The 19,530-nt window shown below is 31.1% G+C and overlaps 1 protein-coding gene across 1 annotated transcript in view; it reads right to left on the reverse strand.

Annotated features, from left to right (window-relative positions):
- The window catches only part of LOC127288730 (beta-glucuronidase-like), a 576,096-nt gene that overhangs the window by 174,113 nt on the left and 382,453 nt on the right, over positions 1 to 19,530 (reverse strand). The window contains exon 10 of the mRNA XM_051316363.1: positions 62 to 250. Within this exon, the coding sequence (XP_051172320.1) occupies positions 62 to 250 (189 nt within the window). The remainder of the gene's footprint in view (positions 1 to 61; positions 251 to 19,530) is intronic.

A 19,530-nucleotide genomic window follows, 5' to 3' on the forward strand; every position in this document is an offset into this window, starting at 1 on the left:
ATTATGAATTTTTTTAGTACAAATGGTTATGTTAGTTGTGAAAATTAAAGATTAAACTCACCTCATGTAATCCAGGCATTGTATCTGCACCGTACTCCGACATCAAGACCGGTTTATTGTATTTGCGATGCCAAGCCTCAGCTTCTGATATTACCTTCTGCGTTATCATGTCAATTCTTCCAGAATTATGATACCAAGAATTATATCTGTTGAAGCTAATAATGTCCAAAAATTCACCAGCTTTATCTTCCTATCAGTAAACCAATAATAATTAATAATTAATTTTGTTTCACTGCATTGGCTTAACTTAAAGACCTGATAATTTAAGTATGAAATACAATAAGAGGGGCGCCTACTTTAGAAGGTAAAAAAATGTGTAAATTTTAAGAATTTTTTTCTTAAACACATTGAAAAAAATTGATGCCAGATTTAGTTGATGTTTTCTTATGTACTTAAACCTTTAAAAAATAATTTTTTCGTTAAAAAAAATAAAATTTAATAATAAAATAAACATCATATATAAAATGCCTCGTTTCCCATTGTGTACAATCTAGGGTCCACAATTCTTATCTAGAATAAACAAACAAAAGTTTTTCCTTCAATCGTACATTATTGCCTTCTGAAAAAAAATTGAAAATTTAAAACTTTACATGATTTTTTTTTTTTAAATTTAATTTTCGACAAAAAAAATTTCACTTTTTCTTAAAAAAATGTTAAAATTAACTTAAAAAATTGTACTCATACAGAAGGAAATAACATAGAGTAAGTGTACCAGTTACCGTTGGTGCACCAATTGTCGATGGTCGTAATTTTCTTTTTCCAATAAATAGCTATTACGACCAATATACTATAGTATATTGTAGAAAATTTAAAAACCAATAGTATATTTCTTAACATGGGGAAGACGGACCCATTTACGGAGAGGGCGAATGTTTTTAGCACGAGTCGAGCACTAAGATAAACGAAGCCGTAGCTCAAGCGCCGAACAGTGCTCGACAAGTGATAAACATATTTTTTATGTCGAATGCACGATTTCGCCAGTTTTGTGCCCCGTCGAGCGAGTTTAAACTTCAGGTTTTTGAATCGGTGCAAAACACAAATATTAAATGTCATCTTTAAATGGTTCACTATCAGAACTCGTCATTTTTACGATTTTTTTAATAGTTTTAAGCACTTTTGATAAAAATATTAAATCTAACTTGAAGAATATATGAAGATAATCGCCAACGACATCCCGATTAGTATATCCAGCAAACATGCAGGTACTATCTCACTAAAAACATTGACCTGCGTGCGCTGGTATGGAGCATGCGCACAGCAACAACGACTGACTAAAAAGTGTGTGCAAATGATTTGTTTCATGTTTGTGATGTCACGTTTTTACTCCCTAGAGTGTAAATTGTTAATTTTAACGAACCTGCGCACGCCGCCCGAAAAGCTGGAGTTTAAGCTCGCTCGGTGGGGCGTAAAACTGACTAAATTGTGCATGTGTGATGAAAAATAATTTGTAAATTAACCTTATATTTCCAATTACATATTCACCCCATTAAATTTCATATCGATGGCACTATAATAATTATTCTTTTATAATTATAATTCTCTGCTGTCAAATTTACTCGATTCGACATTTTCTTAATACTTCAAGTTGATGGGAGTTGAATTTAAAAAATACAAATTAAATGTATTGAAGCATTATTAACTCTCACACCGGGGATCTATACTATTATGTGTGTTTATATTTACTTTCTTATCAATCTTAGCCTTGATTTGGTTCGGTTCTGAGAAATTAATAAGTTCAAACATGTGGTTGAATGACCGTAAACATAAATGTTTAGATAGTAATCACCCACATTACGTAAGTTTATACAAAAGAAAGAATGACTATTGTCTAAATTTAAAGGGACATTGTATTTTCAAATTTAATTATTGGATACAATGAACACGTGCCAGCTATATCAACAGATATGATTGTAATTATATAATGGAATAATTTAAATTAGATCAATCCTTAAATATATTATTTCTATAGATATATTTGAAAAAAAATATTTATTTTATTTATAGAAAACTTGTTGCTTGTTTACCAAATTAGAGGAATCTTTTCCATAATTATTCGGTAGATCAGCTGTTTATTTTCTTATTCACTTCTACTTTTATAAATGAATAAATGTCATATATCGTTTCGGAGTTGAATATTTTTACTTTACAAAAATATAAATATTAATTATTAATAAAGAAACAAAATATACAATCAATCATATGGTATGGTTATTTATTGTTTAAGTTTGAATAATTAATTGTGAGTTCGTTCTGAATGAAATTAAATAAAATAATCTTATTAATTAACTTAAATTTTTCACCTTTTTGCTTGATTTCTTTCTAACAAATTTGTTTTTCCTCAATTGAAATTCAAAATTAGCTCGTAGGCTTATCTATATAAAAAAAATATAAAATAAAATTTTAACAAAATAAAAGAAACCTGTCAATTCCTATCAACTATCAAGGTCAAATTCTCTATTCCCTAAATTAGTTAATCTATCATAAGTAAATTAATTTTCCAAGTATTTCCTTCAGACTTTGATATATTTTATATGTTATTTGATTCACCACATATTAAAATGATCAAGTCTAAATAGAAAATAAATGAAAAAGTCATTTGCCTCTCTGAAAATTAGCCTAAATAAATAATTTAAGTAAATTATTTATTTCCTGAATTAAATAATTAATTGGAGGGCAAGGATTCATAATCAATTGAATCTTACACATTAACAAATTGATCGCCTATTGCAATAAATTTGAGATATATGTATTTTCAAGAGACTCCGAGTTATCAGAAACCCCTTAAGTCTGTCTTCATGGCTTGACTTTGTAGATTTTATAGTTTGAGTTAAATTGATTATTCACTTTTTTGTTTCTTCTACTTGCCTAATCTTGACTCTAAATATTAAATTTATAATTTGTTTAAAATATTTATTTCGTATATAATTCTGAGTTGGAACGGTTGTTACACCAGCCTTTCAGATATTATATAAGATTATGTAAAAAGATAAAAAAAAGAAAAATATAAATAATAAAAAATTGATATTTTAAATAATAAAAAAATTTTATATTGAACACTTGTTCTTTTATTCTTTAGAACTTACTTTTATATTGTTAAATCCAATCACAAAAAAATTTAATCACTCTACACAAAACTATCTGTCAAAACCCAATATGTCAATAAATATATGTAATCTGCCTGAATAAATTTCATAGAATGCCCGAATTTAGGTATCCTCTATTTATTAACTCGAGAAGACGCTTAATCCCCCAAATTTCTCTCTATCCCGTGTAGGTTTAAATTTAGTAAGTGTGTAAGAGAAATTCTGACAGCTGATTGCTTGAAAATCCGCGGTTTTCCCTTCCTACCATTCTTTGTATACTTTTACTGTATATTTTATACCTACAAATTTTCCCTCTAATAGCATTTTTCGCGGCGTCCTATTTTCTTAGCCAATAGAATTTAAATTATTTTGGTAAGGACAGAGCGATTCTTCTCTTTCTAATTCCGTTGTAACGTATACAGAGAACAATGCCATTGTCCAGCTGTCAATCATTTTTCAATTATTAATATAATTTCTTTAAATCTTTGATATCTTAAAAATAATAATTTAACAATGATTTTACTTTTACTATTAACTTTTAAATAATTTTTACTTTTATGTGACATATAATTTTTACTTTATTATTATTAATTGAAGCAATTAAATAAAATAATTTGTATTATTTTATACAAAAAATGAAAAATATGGTTAATTAATTTAATTATAGTTTATATTTATTTTTAATATTGTTAATAAAAAATCTTTAAATTTGAATTAAATTAATAATTGCTTTATATTCGAAATTGAATCTTTCCTCTGTTACTATTATTTTTCTCATGTATATTTCTCTATAGTGTTATCTATGAATGTCTTCTATCTCTTTTTATTATTTCTGAAATTCTATTTCTCCAGATTTAAATTTATTTCTTAATATTTCTTTTCTTTTGTATTTATAACTAATTTATAACTTTTCTTTAAATAATTAATTATTTTTATAATAATTTTACAAAATAAAATAATTTTTATTATTCTATTTATCAATATTTAAGTTAATGTTAAAAGATATTTTATTTATATATTATTAATTATTTAATATAGTATTTAAACATTAAATTTCTTCTTCCTATGCACTTTTATATTTTTAGAATTTCTATATTAGTGTATAATTTAGACATTCATATACACACATATATACACATATATATGGGACGTCAACCGGACCACCCCATCTCTCCATAATTGGTTTAATTTAAAAAATTTTATCATATTGGAAAAATTACCTTAAATATAGCGCCTAAGCGACATAAAAAAACACAAAAAATCCACTAATATGATCTATATTATTGTTTAAAGCTTCACATATGACGATAAAAATAACCACAACATAGTTTACTTACAAACTGATAACGTATCTCCATTCAAAATTCAAAAATTCAAAATGGCGTATCAAATATGGCGGATAAAATTAAAAATTGAGCTAGACTCGTGAAAATTACTACTTGGGGGTTTTCGAGGTTACAAATTTGATGTCAATTTTTAAAAATAATAAATGGCGGATTCAAATTGGCGGACCAAAAATTCAGAAAATTGAGGTAATTTCGTAAAAATGTCTACATAGAGGTTTTTTTGGTCTCTTTTCCAAAGCCGATGTCAGTTTTAAAAAAATTTTAAATGGTTGATGACAAATCTCTATTTAAAATTCAAAATGGCGCATAGAATTAAAAAATTAGGCTGGTCTTATGATTATTAATTAAATAATCCTCACGTAATTTCCATAAAAAGTTATCTGGCGTTGTATCTGATAAGTTCAAATGGCACTTTTTTACGTTCAATATAAAAAAGTTAGATGAATTTTTTATATTTTGGTCCACCATTTTAGATTCAGCATTTTGATTTTTTCAAAAGTAACGATGAATTCGTAAAGGTTGTTCTGCAAAACCCTTAGGTAGACATTTTAACGAGTTTAGCTCCATTTTTTGGACTTTTGGTTTACCCCAGAGTAAACAATTTCACGTGTTTAACTCAATTATTTAAATTTTGGGCTACTATTTTAAGTCCGCAATTTTGAATTTTTAAAAACTATCACCGGATTTGTAATCAGCGACCCCAAAAACCCCCGAGTAACAAGTTTCAGGCGAATCTAAACGATTTTTCAATTTTGGTCCACCATATTGGATCCGTCATTTTGAATTTTTGGAAACTAATGCCGGATTCGTAATCAGCAACCCCAAAAACCCCCGAGTAACAAGTTTTAGGCGAATTTAAACAATTTTTCAATTTTTGTCCACCATATTGGATCCGGCATTTTGAATTTTAAATAGAGATTTGTCATCAACCATTTAAAATTTTTTTAAAACTGACATCGACTTTGTAATAAGCGACCAAAAAAACCCCTATGTAGACATTTTTACGAAACTACCTCAATTTTTTAAATTTTTGGTCCACCATTTTGAATCCGCCATTTATTATTTTTAAAAACTGACATTAAATTTGTAACCAGCGACCTCGAAAACCCCCAAGTAGTAATTTTCACGAGTCTAGCTCAATTTTTAATTTTATCCGCCATATTTGATACGCCATTTTGAATTTTTGAATTTTGAATGGAGATACGTTATCAGTTTGTAAGTAAACTATGTTGTGGTTATTTTTATCGTCATATGTGAAGCTTTAAACAATAATATAGATCATATTAGTGGATTTTTTGCGTTTTTTATGTCGTTTAGGCGCCATATTTAAGTCGCCATTTTGAATTTCAAAAAACGCCCAACGGGATTAAAAAGTAGACATTCCAAGGTAATTTTTCCAATATGATAAAATTTTTTTAAATTAAACCAATTATGGAGAGATGGGGTGGTTCGGTTGACAAAGAACGTCCCATATATATTATAACGTGATTTTTGCTTGATTGATTATTTTTATATTATTTTTACTCTAAATTCACCAAAACTATTAATTTTAAATTATATTTTCTCACGTTACTTTATTTTTAATTTATTATTATTTTTAAAGACGCCAAGTTATTTTTAGGGAAAATAACTAAACCATTCTATATTTATTTGAATATAATATAATATCCGCCTGCTGGCTCAGCACGTCATTGTAGGATACCAATAACCCGCGGAGAGTGGGGGGGAAAGGATAAAGACACAAGTAAAACACTTCACTTAATTTGTTTCATAATAATTTCTTTAATTCATTATTTAAGTAATTCAAGTATTCGGCAGAAGGCCGAATAATATTCGCATGTATAACGTTAGTACGCGAAAACTTTTGTGTACAACTGAAGGTTGTATTATAATTTTAATTTTATTTATTGATTTTATAATGTGCCGATCTGGCTGACAAAATTATTTCGTTCGGGACTCACCGTCTATATGACGTCGACCTCGCCACGCACCTCGTCCTGACATTATTTATACTAATTTATACAATTTTATTTTATTAAAAAGAAAAGCGGCTTGTCGCCTACTACACTTCCAGAATGAGAATGACAAAAAATGGCTGACCTGTCACGCTAGTCGGCGTCTCTTTGTGCGCTTTCTTTTTAGAGGTGAGTCCCGGTGAAAGTAATTAATTACAACTTTTTCTTTATCGATAATCAATTTATCACGAGTCGATATTTTTCATGAATCCGGAGGGTAAAGTAGAACGCTACCGTGCCACAGCGCATCGTAGCGCTCTCTATCCAAAATGGCCGCTCCCAATGTTGTGACAGCTGAGTATACAAATGAATATTCGTCTTCCTGGTGCTCTTGAATATTCGGGAATCTCTTCCAAATATATACACCAGGAAGCACTTCCCTTGTGGTACGTCAAACATTATTAATGATATGGAAAAACTGACTCATTTTGTTGAATCGCAGAATTACTCCGATTAATGTCCATTTTTCATGAAATTGAAAAATAATAAAATGATAATGTGGACAACAATTTACTGTTTCTGTTAAATCGATCTGGCGAGTCAGCAGGTATATTTAATTTTATTCAACTATTGCTTAATTTAATATTTATAATTTTTACAATTCTCTTGTTATTTTATTACTTTTGACAACATACTGATTTTTATTTGTTTTTTTTTAGAAATGATGGTGATTCCCACCCTGGAATATTTTTTTACTATTTATCTATAAAAAAATTAAGGAATATTGTGACGAGCATAAAATGCCGCGTCACAATATATATATATATATATATATATATATATATATATATACTAGGGGGCTATGCCCCCTGCGCGCTTCGCGCGCCACCCCCTCCTCTCTTCACCTCCTTGTCCCCTCCCCCCACCCCAAATTTAAAGGTTAAGATCGTTTCAAGACTCTGAATATAGCCGTAAGTCCCCCCCTCCCTTTTCTTCTACCCCCCTTCTCTTGACTTGTGGCTATATTCAGAGTCGTGGAACAGCGGCGGCAGTGGCTTCGCGCCCCAACCCCATCCCGCCTCCTCTCTTCCCCTCCTTTTCCCCTCCCTCACCCTAAATTTAAAGGTTAAGATCGTTTCAAGACTCTGAATATAGCCGCAATTCCCCCCCCTTCTCTTGACTTGCGGCTATATTCAGAGTCTTGGAACAGCGGCGGCGGCGTTGGCGGCGATATCTTTTTGTAATATAGGTAGATATATATATATATATATATATATATATGGGACGTTTCACGTCAACCGGCCAAGAGCTCCACCCAAAATTCTAATCAACGAAAATCAACTTATTACGGCTCAAAATAATCGTCAGCTCATACTGCTCCGAATAAAAAGTAGCGAATTAATAAATTCAAAATGGCGTCCTTACTGTACCATGTTTTGCAAATATTTTTACTAACTCAGCAAACAAATGTATTAATTAACTTGAGAAAATAATTGCAACTTGTTGGATAATGGGTCATTCTTATGTTTTTGGGATCGCTGATAACGAATGTGAAGTCAGATTTTAAAAATTTTAAAAATTCAAGATGGCGGATCAAATATGGCGGACATTTTTATTAAAATTTTATCAGATTCGTTTGAAATTTGCTACTCAGGGGTTTTTGGGGTCGCTGATTACGAATCCGATGATAGTTTTCAAATTCAAAATGGCAGATCTAATATGGCGACCAAAATTTTTTAAAAATTATCAGATTTGCTTGAAACTTGTTACTCGGGGGTTTTTGGGGTCGCTGATTACGAATCTAAAGTCATATTTTAAAAATTTTCAAAATTCAAAATGGCGGATCCAATATGTCGACCAATTTTTTTTTTAAATAATCAGATTTGCTTGAAACTTGTTACTCGGCGGTTTTTGGAGTCGCTCATTACGAATCTAAAGTCAGATTTTAAAAATGTTCAAAATTCAAAATGGTGGATCCAATATGGCGACCAAAAATTTTTTAAAAATTATCAGATTTGCTTGAAACTTGTTACTCGGGGATTTTTTGGGTCGATGATCACGAATCTTACGTCGACTTTTAAAAATCAGGTCACAGATCACGATTCTGATGTAAAAGTTGTTAAAAATTCAAAATGGTGGAGCGAATATGGCGGATGAAATTGTAAAATTTGTTTGCATTTATAGACTTAAATGTAATGAGGTTGATTTTTGAGGTTATGGTTTTTAGAGTTAAGGACAGTTTTTGAAATTCAATTTGAGAATATTTGAAAGTTTCAGTTGTACTTAAATTGTAAAAAAATGATGTAGAGGAATTTTTTATAAAGGAAAGGAAAAACTTTAAAAAAGTAATTTAAATATTTAAAGGACGAGGTTCTTGGAGTTAAGGTAGATTTTTAAAATTTAATTTAAGGCTATTTAAATGCCTCAAATTATCAAAAATTATAAAAGATTTATGTAGAGTAAATTTTAAAAAATTTAAAATTTCTATATCAAGGGGTAATTTTGGGGGGGATTCAACTAATTGAATAATGTGAAAAGGGTGGTTTATAGAGTTAAGGGTGGCGAATCCATCCAATTTTTAAGTACTTTATTAGCCATTTTGGAACCACCAATCTTATTTTATAAAATCCAGATTCAAATTCGTAATCATCGACCCCAAAAATCCCCGAGTAACAAGTTTCAAGCAAATCTGATAATTTTCAAAAAAAATTTGGTCGCCATATTGGATCCACCATTTTGAATTTTGAACATTTTTAAAATCTGACTTTAGATTCGTAATGAGCGACTCCAAAAACCCCCGAGTAACAAGTTTCAAGCAAATCTGATTATCCTAAAAAAAATTTGGTCAACATATTGGATTCGGCATTTTGAATTTTGAAAATTTTTAAAATATGACTTTAGATTCGTAATGAGCGACTCCAAAAACCCCCGAGTAACAAGTTTCAAGCAAATCTGATTATTTTTAAAAAAATTTGGTCGACATATTGGATCCGACATCTTGAATTTTGAAAATTTTTAAAATCTGACTTCAGATTCGTATTCAGCGACCTCAAAAACATAAGAATAACCCATTATCCAACAAGTTGCAATTATTTTCTCAAGGTAATTAATACATTTGTTTGCTGAGTTAGTAAAAAAATTTGCAAAACATGGTACAGTAAGGACGCCATTTTGAATTTTTTAATTCGCCACTTTATATTCGAAGCAGTATGAGCTGACGATTATTTTGAGCCGTAATAAGTTGATTTTCGTTGATTATAATTTTGAATGGAGCTCTGTGCCGGTTGACGTGAAACGTCCCATATATATAAATAAACGTACTCAATTAACATTAGAAATTGAAGAATTTTTTAAACAAAATCGTTTTTGTTGAAAAAAAGCTAGGACGAGCAGCTAGGATTTTTATTTTTGTTGATTTTAAATCATGAGATGATTATTTAAAAAATGATATAATTGAATTTTGTTGTCGATGTAAAAAAATTTTTTTTACTTTCAGACCAACGTGAAATACATACGATAAATAAAAAAACCATAATCGCGATCCTAAATATGCCCATAAATACGGGTGTAATTACTGTTTCAAATTCACCGCCTCATTAAAGAGCGCCTCCAATAGGAACCTCCCTACTGAAAATTCTTATGTAGGATCGTATATAGGATCTTACATAAATTTATGTATTAAAATCCACATAAAATCCTACATGACATGTGATTGCAATTAGAAAAAAAGTTATCGCATATTAACCCTTTTGTTTACCACCCACCACCCCCTAATTTGCATATTAACCCTTTTGTTTACCACCCACCACTCTCTAATTTGCATTTTAACCCTTTTGGTGACCTCCCACCACCCCTTACCACCCACTTTCCTCCCTCTTGGCCAGCCACCACCCTCCCTATTTTGTATATGTACTTTAAACTTTAACCCTCTTGCCCCCCTACCCCCTAATTTGCGTATCTCTTTCCTATGTATTAACATATACGTTTCCCACAAATTCAAAAATCATAATTAGAACCTCGAGGAACAAAGGGTTCGCGAGATACCGCGCGGGACTGTGGGTGGTTTGGAGTGGATGGTGCACGGTGGATGACTCAAAAGTGAAAGGTGCGCGGTAGATGAGCGCATACGTTCACCGGACCCGTTGGTAGTCCATGCGTCAAGTACTACATGTACCTCAGGCGATTCCCGTGGCAAGGAAAGTCATTCTGTTCCAGCTTCCAGAATCAGCAGCATCAGACCTCTATGGTCTGATGGATTGCTATATATCTACAGCAATCCTCTTCAGAGGTCTCATTCCAGTATAAAACTTTGTTAAAGAAACAGTACCAAGAGCATCAGTGTAAGTTAATCTTATTTTTATATGCATATGTATAAATTATATGAAATTAATCATAATCTTTTTTTCTGTTTTAGATTCAAGAATACCAAGTCAATCTTTCTTCAAGAGACATTCATTCATTAGCATTGCCAAATTTTATAGCAGCATTGTAAGTTTACTCAAATTATATATCTTTTCATACATTTCTCTTAATATTCATCAAATTGATTGTAATTCTATTTCTGTTTCAGATATACTAAAAGTATCAGAGTGAAGCTTCGTAACATCATCTTCGGCAGACATTTTTAAAAAGCATTTTTCATCGAGCACTACCCCCTACCGAACCCCTTCACCACCACTACTTCCTTTCCAACTTGTTCTAAATTCTTTTAATTGGTTTTTCAGATTTTTTTAGGTTATTTTTAGCGTTTTTTAGCATTCTTTTTAGCTTTCTTTCAGCGTTCTTTTCAGATTTTTTCCTCATTTAATCCTTTTCAGAATTTTAAAAAATGTCTAACCGTAGAAATATCGAAACATCTAAACCATACACCTCCATTGATAGTTTCAATAAAATTTGTGAAGCCTCAGACAATTTCATTGATGCTGGCAATATAGAGTTATGCTCTAGAAAATCCGGTGACGATCGACTCATTAGTGCGTTTCAGTAGCATTACTAGTCTAGACAAAATTACGCAATTTTAATTATATTTTTTAGAAAATATAGCTTCTCAGTTCCTCAAAAACATAGGATCTTAACTTTATTACATAATATAAATTACTTGATATGCCACTTTGATTCGCTAATGAAGCACGGTGCAGGACTTAATCAAACAAATGAAAAAATTAAATTGGGTCTAGCTGATTCGGCTTTTAATAATCAAATACAAACCGGTACAGTCATTAATTTAAGTCACTTAGATTGAAAGTGTATACAGTATTCAATGCAAAATATAAAAAGCTTTTACCTGACAGTACTACAGAATTCGATATAAAATATTTCATTAATAAGTCAGAGTCAATTTTTCCTTCAACTGAGTTACACGATTGGTATAATGATTATGTAAAGCAGAAAACACTTAAAGAAAATGAAGATTTTCAAGATAAAGAATCAAATTGATAACTCTTTTCAATCCATAGATTAGATGTCAATGTTAACAAATACAATCCTTTGCGTGTTGGTTCTTTCATTGATCTACCGCCATCTATTAAAGCTAAACGTGCCTGTGTCAATGTCAGAAATGAAGAGTATAACACCGTCCGACACGATTTTTCACACACGAAAAAATCAATGATTTTCAGAAACTAGGACCAAAAAAAAGATACCCGTGTCTGGCCGTTTTGCTAGATCAGGTCATTTTTTGCTTATAGGGGTAAAAACAACCCTTAATTAAAAGGTGATAGGAAATCTTGTACAAATAAATAATTTTTTATGAAACCTGGTATCTCGGGGTTTTCCGGGTCGCTAATTACGAATCTGATGTCAGATTTTCAAAATTCAAAATGGCGGATCCAATATGGCAGTCGAAATTTATAAAAATTCACCAATTCATTTGAAAGTTGTTACTTAGGGGTTTTTAGGGTCGCTGATTACGAATATGATGTCAGTTTTTCAAAATTCAAAATGGCGGATCCAATATGGCGGTCGAAATTTATAAATATTAATTATGTTTTATAAAAATGGTGTCTAGGGGTTTTTGGGGTCGCTGATAATAACATAATAATAATAATAATAATAATAACATTTATAAATTTCGACCACCATATTGGATCCGCCATTTTGAATTTTGAAAACCCGACATCAAATTCGTAATCAGCAACCCCAAAAACCTTCAAGTAACAAGTTTCAAGTGAATTCGATGAACTTTTATAAATTTCGACCGCCATATTGAATCCGCCATTTTGAATTTTGAAAATCTGACATCAGATTCGTAATCAGCGATCCGGAAAACCCCGATATACCAGGTTTCATAAAAAATTATTTATTTGTACAAGATTTCCTATCACCTTTTAATTAAGGGTTGTTTTTACCCCTATAAGCAAAAAATGACCTGATCTAGCAAAACGGCCAGACACGGGTATCTTTTTTTTGGTCCTAGTTTCTGAAAATCATTGATTTTTGCGTGTGTGAAAAAAAATGTTGAATTTTGTCGGACGGTGTAATGAATGCTTCAAGTGGGAAATATTATCGGTTCTGTATGGACCTTCGTCAAACCCATCTCGTTTGCAAAACTATCAAAATATTCAACATCAATTAAATTTTGCTGATATTAAATTCCGAGTAGCGCTCAATGACACTGCAAAATTTGAGAGGCTAAAGAATATATCAGTAAACGTTTATTGCCTTGTTAAACAAAATGGTAAATTCACTGTCTCCCCAATACATCTAACATCACAGAAACAGTCAAAACATGTAAATCTTTTACGCGTTGATGATCATTATATTGATGAGGATGAAGAAAAAAAAGAATCCCCAATTTCAACCAACTACCACTATGTTTGGATAAAAAACTTATCTCGACTAATAAATAATCAAGTGTTAACAAATGAGCATAAGTTATTTATTTGCGATCGCTGTCTGCACTACTTCAGAAGTAATGAGAAACTTTCCGAACACGTTGAAGATTGTCAGAAAATCAACAATACCAAAATCGTCTTACCGAAACCTGGATGTAAGTAGTGAATTCAAGAACTTCAGTAACAAAGAAAGAGTGCCAGTCATCGTATATGCAGATTGTGAGAGCCTATTAATTCCAGATGAAAATTCTTCAACCATAGGGTGTCACACAGAAGTTGTTCAACAACATCAACTTCTAATCATTGGATTCTATTTTAAGAGTTATGATGACTCTTTAAATGAGTACAGAGCATCACGCAAAGGTGAAGAAGATCCAGCAAGATGGTTTGCGAACGAGTTAAGAAAGTTGGCGGAAGAAATTGAACCCACATTTATGGTAAATATAGCAATGGATACTCTAAATGCAGATCAAAAAACCGCATTTAAAGTAGCAAATATTTGTCATATTTGTAGGAAAACTATCAAGCATAGAGAAGTAAAAGTTAGAGATCATTGTCATCTAACCGAGAGGTATCGAGGAGCAGCCCTTGAAGATTTTAATGTGAATTATCAAGATTCCAGAATAATTCCTGTAGTCTTCCATAATTTAAGTGGTTATGATGCGCATTTTATCGTTAAAGCAATCGATAATGAGTTTGAAGGTAAAGTTGATGCCCTTCCCATTAATAAGGAAAAATATATTAGCTTTACCAAACATGTTCAAACAAGTCTCTTTAAATTTAGATTCATTGATTCATTTAGATTTATGGCATCATCTTTGGACAAATTAGCATCTTATCTGAATGTATATAAAATTGTTAAACCTAACTTTCCCGCCTATAGTGATGATAAAGTTCATTTGCTTACTCGCAAAGGAGTTTTTCCTTATGAGTATCTCGACTCTAAGGAAAAACTTGAAGAAACTCAGTTACACCAAAATGAGCACTTTTATAGTACACTGAATGATTCAAATATATCAGATCAAGAATATTTACATGCTCAGCAAGTATGGTCAGAATTCGATTGTAAAAGTCTCAGTGATTATGTTTATTTATATATGAAAACTGATATCTTGCTGCTTGATGATGTATTTGAAAATTTCCGTGAACAATGCTTAAAAGCATACGGGTTAGATCCTGCACACTACTACACAACACCTGGTTCTACTTGGGATGCCATGTTAAAATATACAAATGTGTAACTAGAACTGCTCACTGACATTGATATGATAATGTTTATTGAACGTGGTATAAGAGGAGGCATAAGCCAATGTACAAATTGTTATGCAGAAGCTAATATATATGAAAGAGTACAATGTCATTGAGGAGACTTCTTACATTGTATATTTAGACGCTAATAATCTATATGGTTGGGCCATGGTACAGTCTCTTCCGTATGGTGATTTCAAGTGGGTTATGAATTTTGACAATAGCTTTAATTTTAATGTTGCAGACGATTCAAATATAGGTTATATTTTTGAAGTTGATTTAGATTATCCTAAAGAACTACATAATGATAATGCATAATGATTTCCCATTTTGTCCTGAACACTTGAAACCACCAGGGTCAAAGCAAGAAAAGCTTTTAACTACTCTCCTACCGAAACAAAGATATATTCTCCATTATCGTGCACTTAAACAAGTACTAGCCAATGGACTTAAATTGGTTCAGATCCATCGAATTTCACAATTTAAACAGTCCACTTTGCTTAAAGATTATGTAGATTTCAATACTTGTCAACGAACAAAGGCTAATAATGAATTCGAAAAAAACTTGTTTAAACTAATGAACAATGCGGTGTATGGCAAGACAATGAAGCATGTACGTATTCATGTAAACGTTAAACTTGTGACAAATTGGGACGGTAGGTATGGGGCAGATGCTTTGATTGCTAAACCTAACTTTCACACGAGAGCCATCTTTAGAAAAAATTTGATAGCTGTAGAACTTAGGAAGACTGAGGTGTAAATGAATAAATCAATTTATATAGGTCTTAGCGTGTTAGACATATCAAAAACTCTGATGTATGATTTCCACTATGATTATATGAGGAAAAAGTATGGAAATAATTATAAACTGCTTTACACTGATAGCCTTATTTATAATATCAAATGTGAGGATGTCTATTCTGATATGAAAGCAGACATTTTCAAATTTGATACTTCTGATTATCTTATAAATAATGTATATGGCATTCCGCAAGCCAACAAAAAAGAGTTAGGTCTTATGAAAGACGAATGCAATAGGAGGATTGTCACTGAATTTGTTGGTTTACGTAGTAAAATGTATAGTTTACGTGTGGATAGTCAAGATTTCTTAAAAAAGGCAAAAGGTGTGATGTCTAATGTAGTCTAATTACATTTATTGTTTAAAAAATATTAAAATTCAATCTCGAACTCAATATTCCATTCGTTCCAAACTCCACAAGGTCCTTACTTTAAAACAGAAAAAATAGCTCTAAGTCCCTACGATGACAAAAAGATTTTTATTGAAACATAACACTGACACTCTTGCATGGGGTCATTATACTATAGAAAGAGATAAAGTCATGGAATGTGATGTAGAAATGATAGAATAATAAAATGGAATATAAGTATTTATTGTAATAGAATATAAGTATTATATTGTAAATAGAAAAGAGAAATCTAATTTTATGTATATTTATGAATATTTATTGATGTTATTTATTATATTGATCAATATTTTATCGATTCTTATACTTGCTAACTCGCACTTTATCACCAACTTTGAATTTTGCTTTCTTGGATAAAATTTTCTTTTGTTTGGATATGCGTTTCAACAGTCTCATTTCATCTTCTCTGCTGACATCCTTAGGTTTCATTCCGATAGTGCGATGTTTATTATTATTGTACTTTTTAACAGCAGATGGTAAAATGTTTTCCCATTTGTAATTTCCTCGTAAGTTGAACTGTGGCCACATCATATTTTTTAATGTGCGGTTAAATCTTTCAATAATTGAAGCTTATAAATTACTATGAGTTGAATACAGTTTAATTTTATATGATTTCATTAAACTCTCAAATATAGAATTATAAAATTCTTTCCCTTTATCAGTGTGCAATTTTTTAGTAACACGTCCATTCACAAGTATAGATTCCATAGCTTCAGAAACATCTTTTCCACTCTTACTTTTTACAGGAATAGCCCATGCATACTTAGAAAATATATCTATAACTGTAAGCATATATTTAAACCTTTATTAACTTTAGAATAAGGTATCATTTCAACTAAATCTGCTTGTCAAGTTTCATCAATTTCACGCATTTCTACTTTTCGACGTGGATAATTTCTCCTAGCTTGCCTATGTAACTCTGTCACAACTGTTAACTTTTGATCATTCATGTTGAAGGATTTTTAACAAAAAGTGATCTTAATAGATCAATATTCAATATACTAATGATCTTAATTTTACAAGTTTACTCTTAATATATAATTTGAGCTTTCCGTCAGTCTTCAATTATTGACATAATTTCATTCTTATGACTTGAATTGCCATTAATATTTATAAAACTGAATAAAGCAATCAAATCCCTTTCTATATCTCCCATCATTCATATTTCTATCTTTATCAATCCATACCACAAATCCAGTCCTGTCAGAGTTCCAACATACTGAACATAAATCTCGAAACTGTGTAAAAGTCATATCTGTATTCACATGATCATTATAAACATGCTTGAGATTCCTTTCATCTTGTCTGAATAGCACAAGCAAATTAATATTATCTCTAACAAGATGTTTTGGAATAGGAGCATATGTTTGACAAAGATAAAAAGTATCGACGTTAACATGTCGCCCCATACAAAAAAACGCCTTAACATTGTCCTGCTTGTCAGAAGCGATATCATCAAAAATGAAAATTGAATTTGTTTTTGCATCGTTAGGTGTAACAACATGTTCATGTTAACTGAATGGGAAGAACTCGATGCCATCTACTTTACTAAGTACTTGTTCCAAAAATTTATATTTCGGCTGCTGTAATGATTTTTAATATAAATATATATATTTTCAAATCCTAAACCATTCGGATGTATAATTAGAGAAAGAAGTGCATTCGTTTTTCCACAATTTGATGGTCCACAAAAAGCTGCTCGAATACTATTTGAAAATAAACTTCTATGTCGTTTAACCCCATTATCTTTAGTTTCAATTAGGTTATCCACATTTGCAATCGGGAGTTGTACAGCTTGTACCTTGAACTGCATCTTGGAATTGACTAATGAAAAAACTATAAATACCCCACTTATATAGTCGCCCTCAATCAGTTGGTTATAGACCATTGTCGAGTGAGGAAACTCACGATCAAGTGAAGAAAAATTATTGCAGTGGTCAAGGATTACTCAATACTTTAATTAACAAATTACCATTTCAGTGTCACATTCCTGGTTATCAATATTGTGGACCTGGAACAAAGTTGGCAAAACGTCTTGCACGAGGGGATCTTGGTATAAATCCCTTGGATACGGCTTGTAAGGAGCATGATATAGTCTATTCAAAAGATAAAGACGTGACTGCAAGAAATTATTCATGCTGCTAAAAATAATATGAAAATAAATCATAACGCAATGGACACTATTAAAACAGTAATGATTGGCGCACAAAATGCAGTTTAAAATCTTGGTAGTAAATGAAAAATTTCATCACCTCGAATTCTTCCTGTACTCTTAAAAGTTGGTGGAATTTTACCGCTAATACCAATTTTTGCCGGGCTTAGTGCATTAGGAGCACTTAGTGGTGGAGTCAGTGGTATTGTAAAAGCAGTAAATGATGCTAATGCTACTAAAAAACAACTTTCAGAAGCTCATCGACATAATGAAACAATGGCGATTATTGATATAGGAAAGGGTATATATTTGAAACCCTATCGTAAAAGACTTGGTCTTTATATTAAAACACATCAAGGAAGTGAATTGAAATACACAAAGAGCGTTCTAAAAAAACTAATATTGAAGCTACATCACCGCGCACTAACCGACTATGATTTACTTAAATATGCAAAACTTATGAAGATACCTCAATTTCGTGGAGTTTTTATGATAAATGAATTACCTATTACAGGACCTTATAAATGTGAATCAGTCATAATTAATCTTGATAATAAAGAAGGTTCTGGAACACTTTGGGTAGCATATAAAAAGATAAACAATGAAACGGAATATTTTGATAGTTTTGGAAATCTTTCACCACCATTGGATCTCATTGTTTATCTAGGTGTTGGTAGCTGTATAAAATATAATCATGAGAGATATCAAAATTTTGATACACTTATATGTGGTCATTTATGTCTTAAATCCTTATGTAAGCAACTTAACGTTAAGAACAGTTTTAATCTATATCAGAATATATAAATAATTTTAACCTTTAGTATAAAAGTAGATGTCCAACATAAATGACTTTTTTACTTTAACGTTAACGGGAAAGTCTTCAGTTCTGGAGGCTTCATACTTCCCACCTATTGAACTTTCACCTAATAAAAATTATACACTTGGACTTGTTGATTTATTTACATATAACTGAATTCCTTATATTGATGAAACTTCCAACAAATTTTACATAGATGATTTTGAGATTATTATACCTACTGGTAGTTATGAAATTAAAGATATAGAAGAATATTTGAGACGTCAAATATCAGATGAAGATTATTTAGCAATAGATTCCAACAATGGTACATTAGGATGCAATATTAAATCAAATCTTTCGATTGATTTTACTCCTGAAGATTCTATTAGTAGTTTATTGAGATTCACTGCTCGCAAACTAATGCCAAATTTAAAACATTACTCTGATTTACCTGTTAAAATATTGAAAGTGAATGCTCTACGCATTGAATATAGTATTACCACTGGAGCGTATATAAATGGTAAAAAAGTTCACACTATACATGAATTTTTCCCCACTGTTCCACCTGGATATAAGATTGTAGAAGTTCCAGCACACATCATTTACCTTCTAGTCACCGTAAGGACAATACATAACATTCAGCTACGTATAGTAGATCAGAACGGTATTTTGGTTAATTTTAGAGGAGAGACAATAACAATCCGTTTACACATTAAATCAATGTAATGGGTATTGTTTATAATCGAAAAGTTGGAAGTAGTTATAAAATCAAACACCATGTCCACCGAAGGTCAGTTTGAATACAGCTTGCAAGGTGTTAACACCTCAGACTCGACAATTCCTAAAGCA

Source organism: Leptopilina boulardi, unplaced genomic scaffold (genome assembly GCF_019393585.1).
Source record: "Leptopilina boulardi isolate dan_hultmark-lab unplaced genomic scaffold, ZJU_Lbou_2.1 LbouV2_393, whole genome shotgun sequence".
NCBI lineage: Eukaryota > Metazoa > Arthropoda > Insecta > Hymenoptera > Figitidae > Leptopilina > Leptopilina boulardi.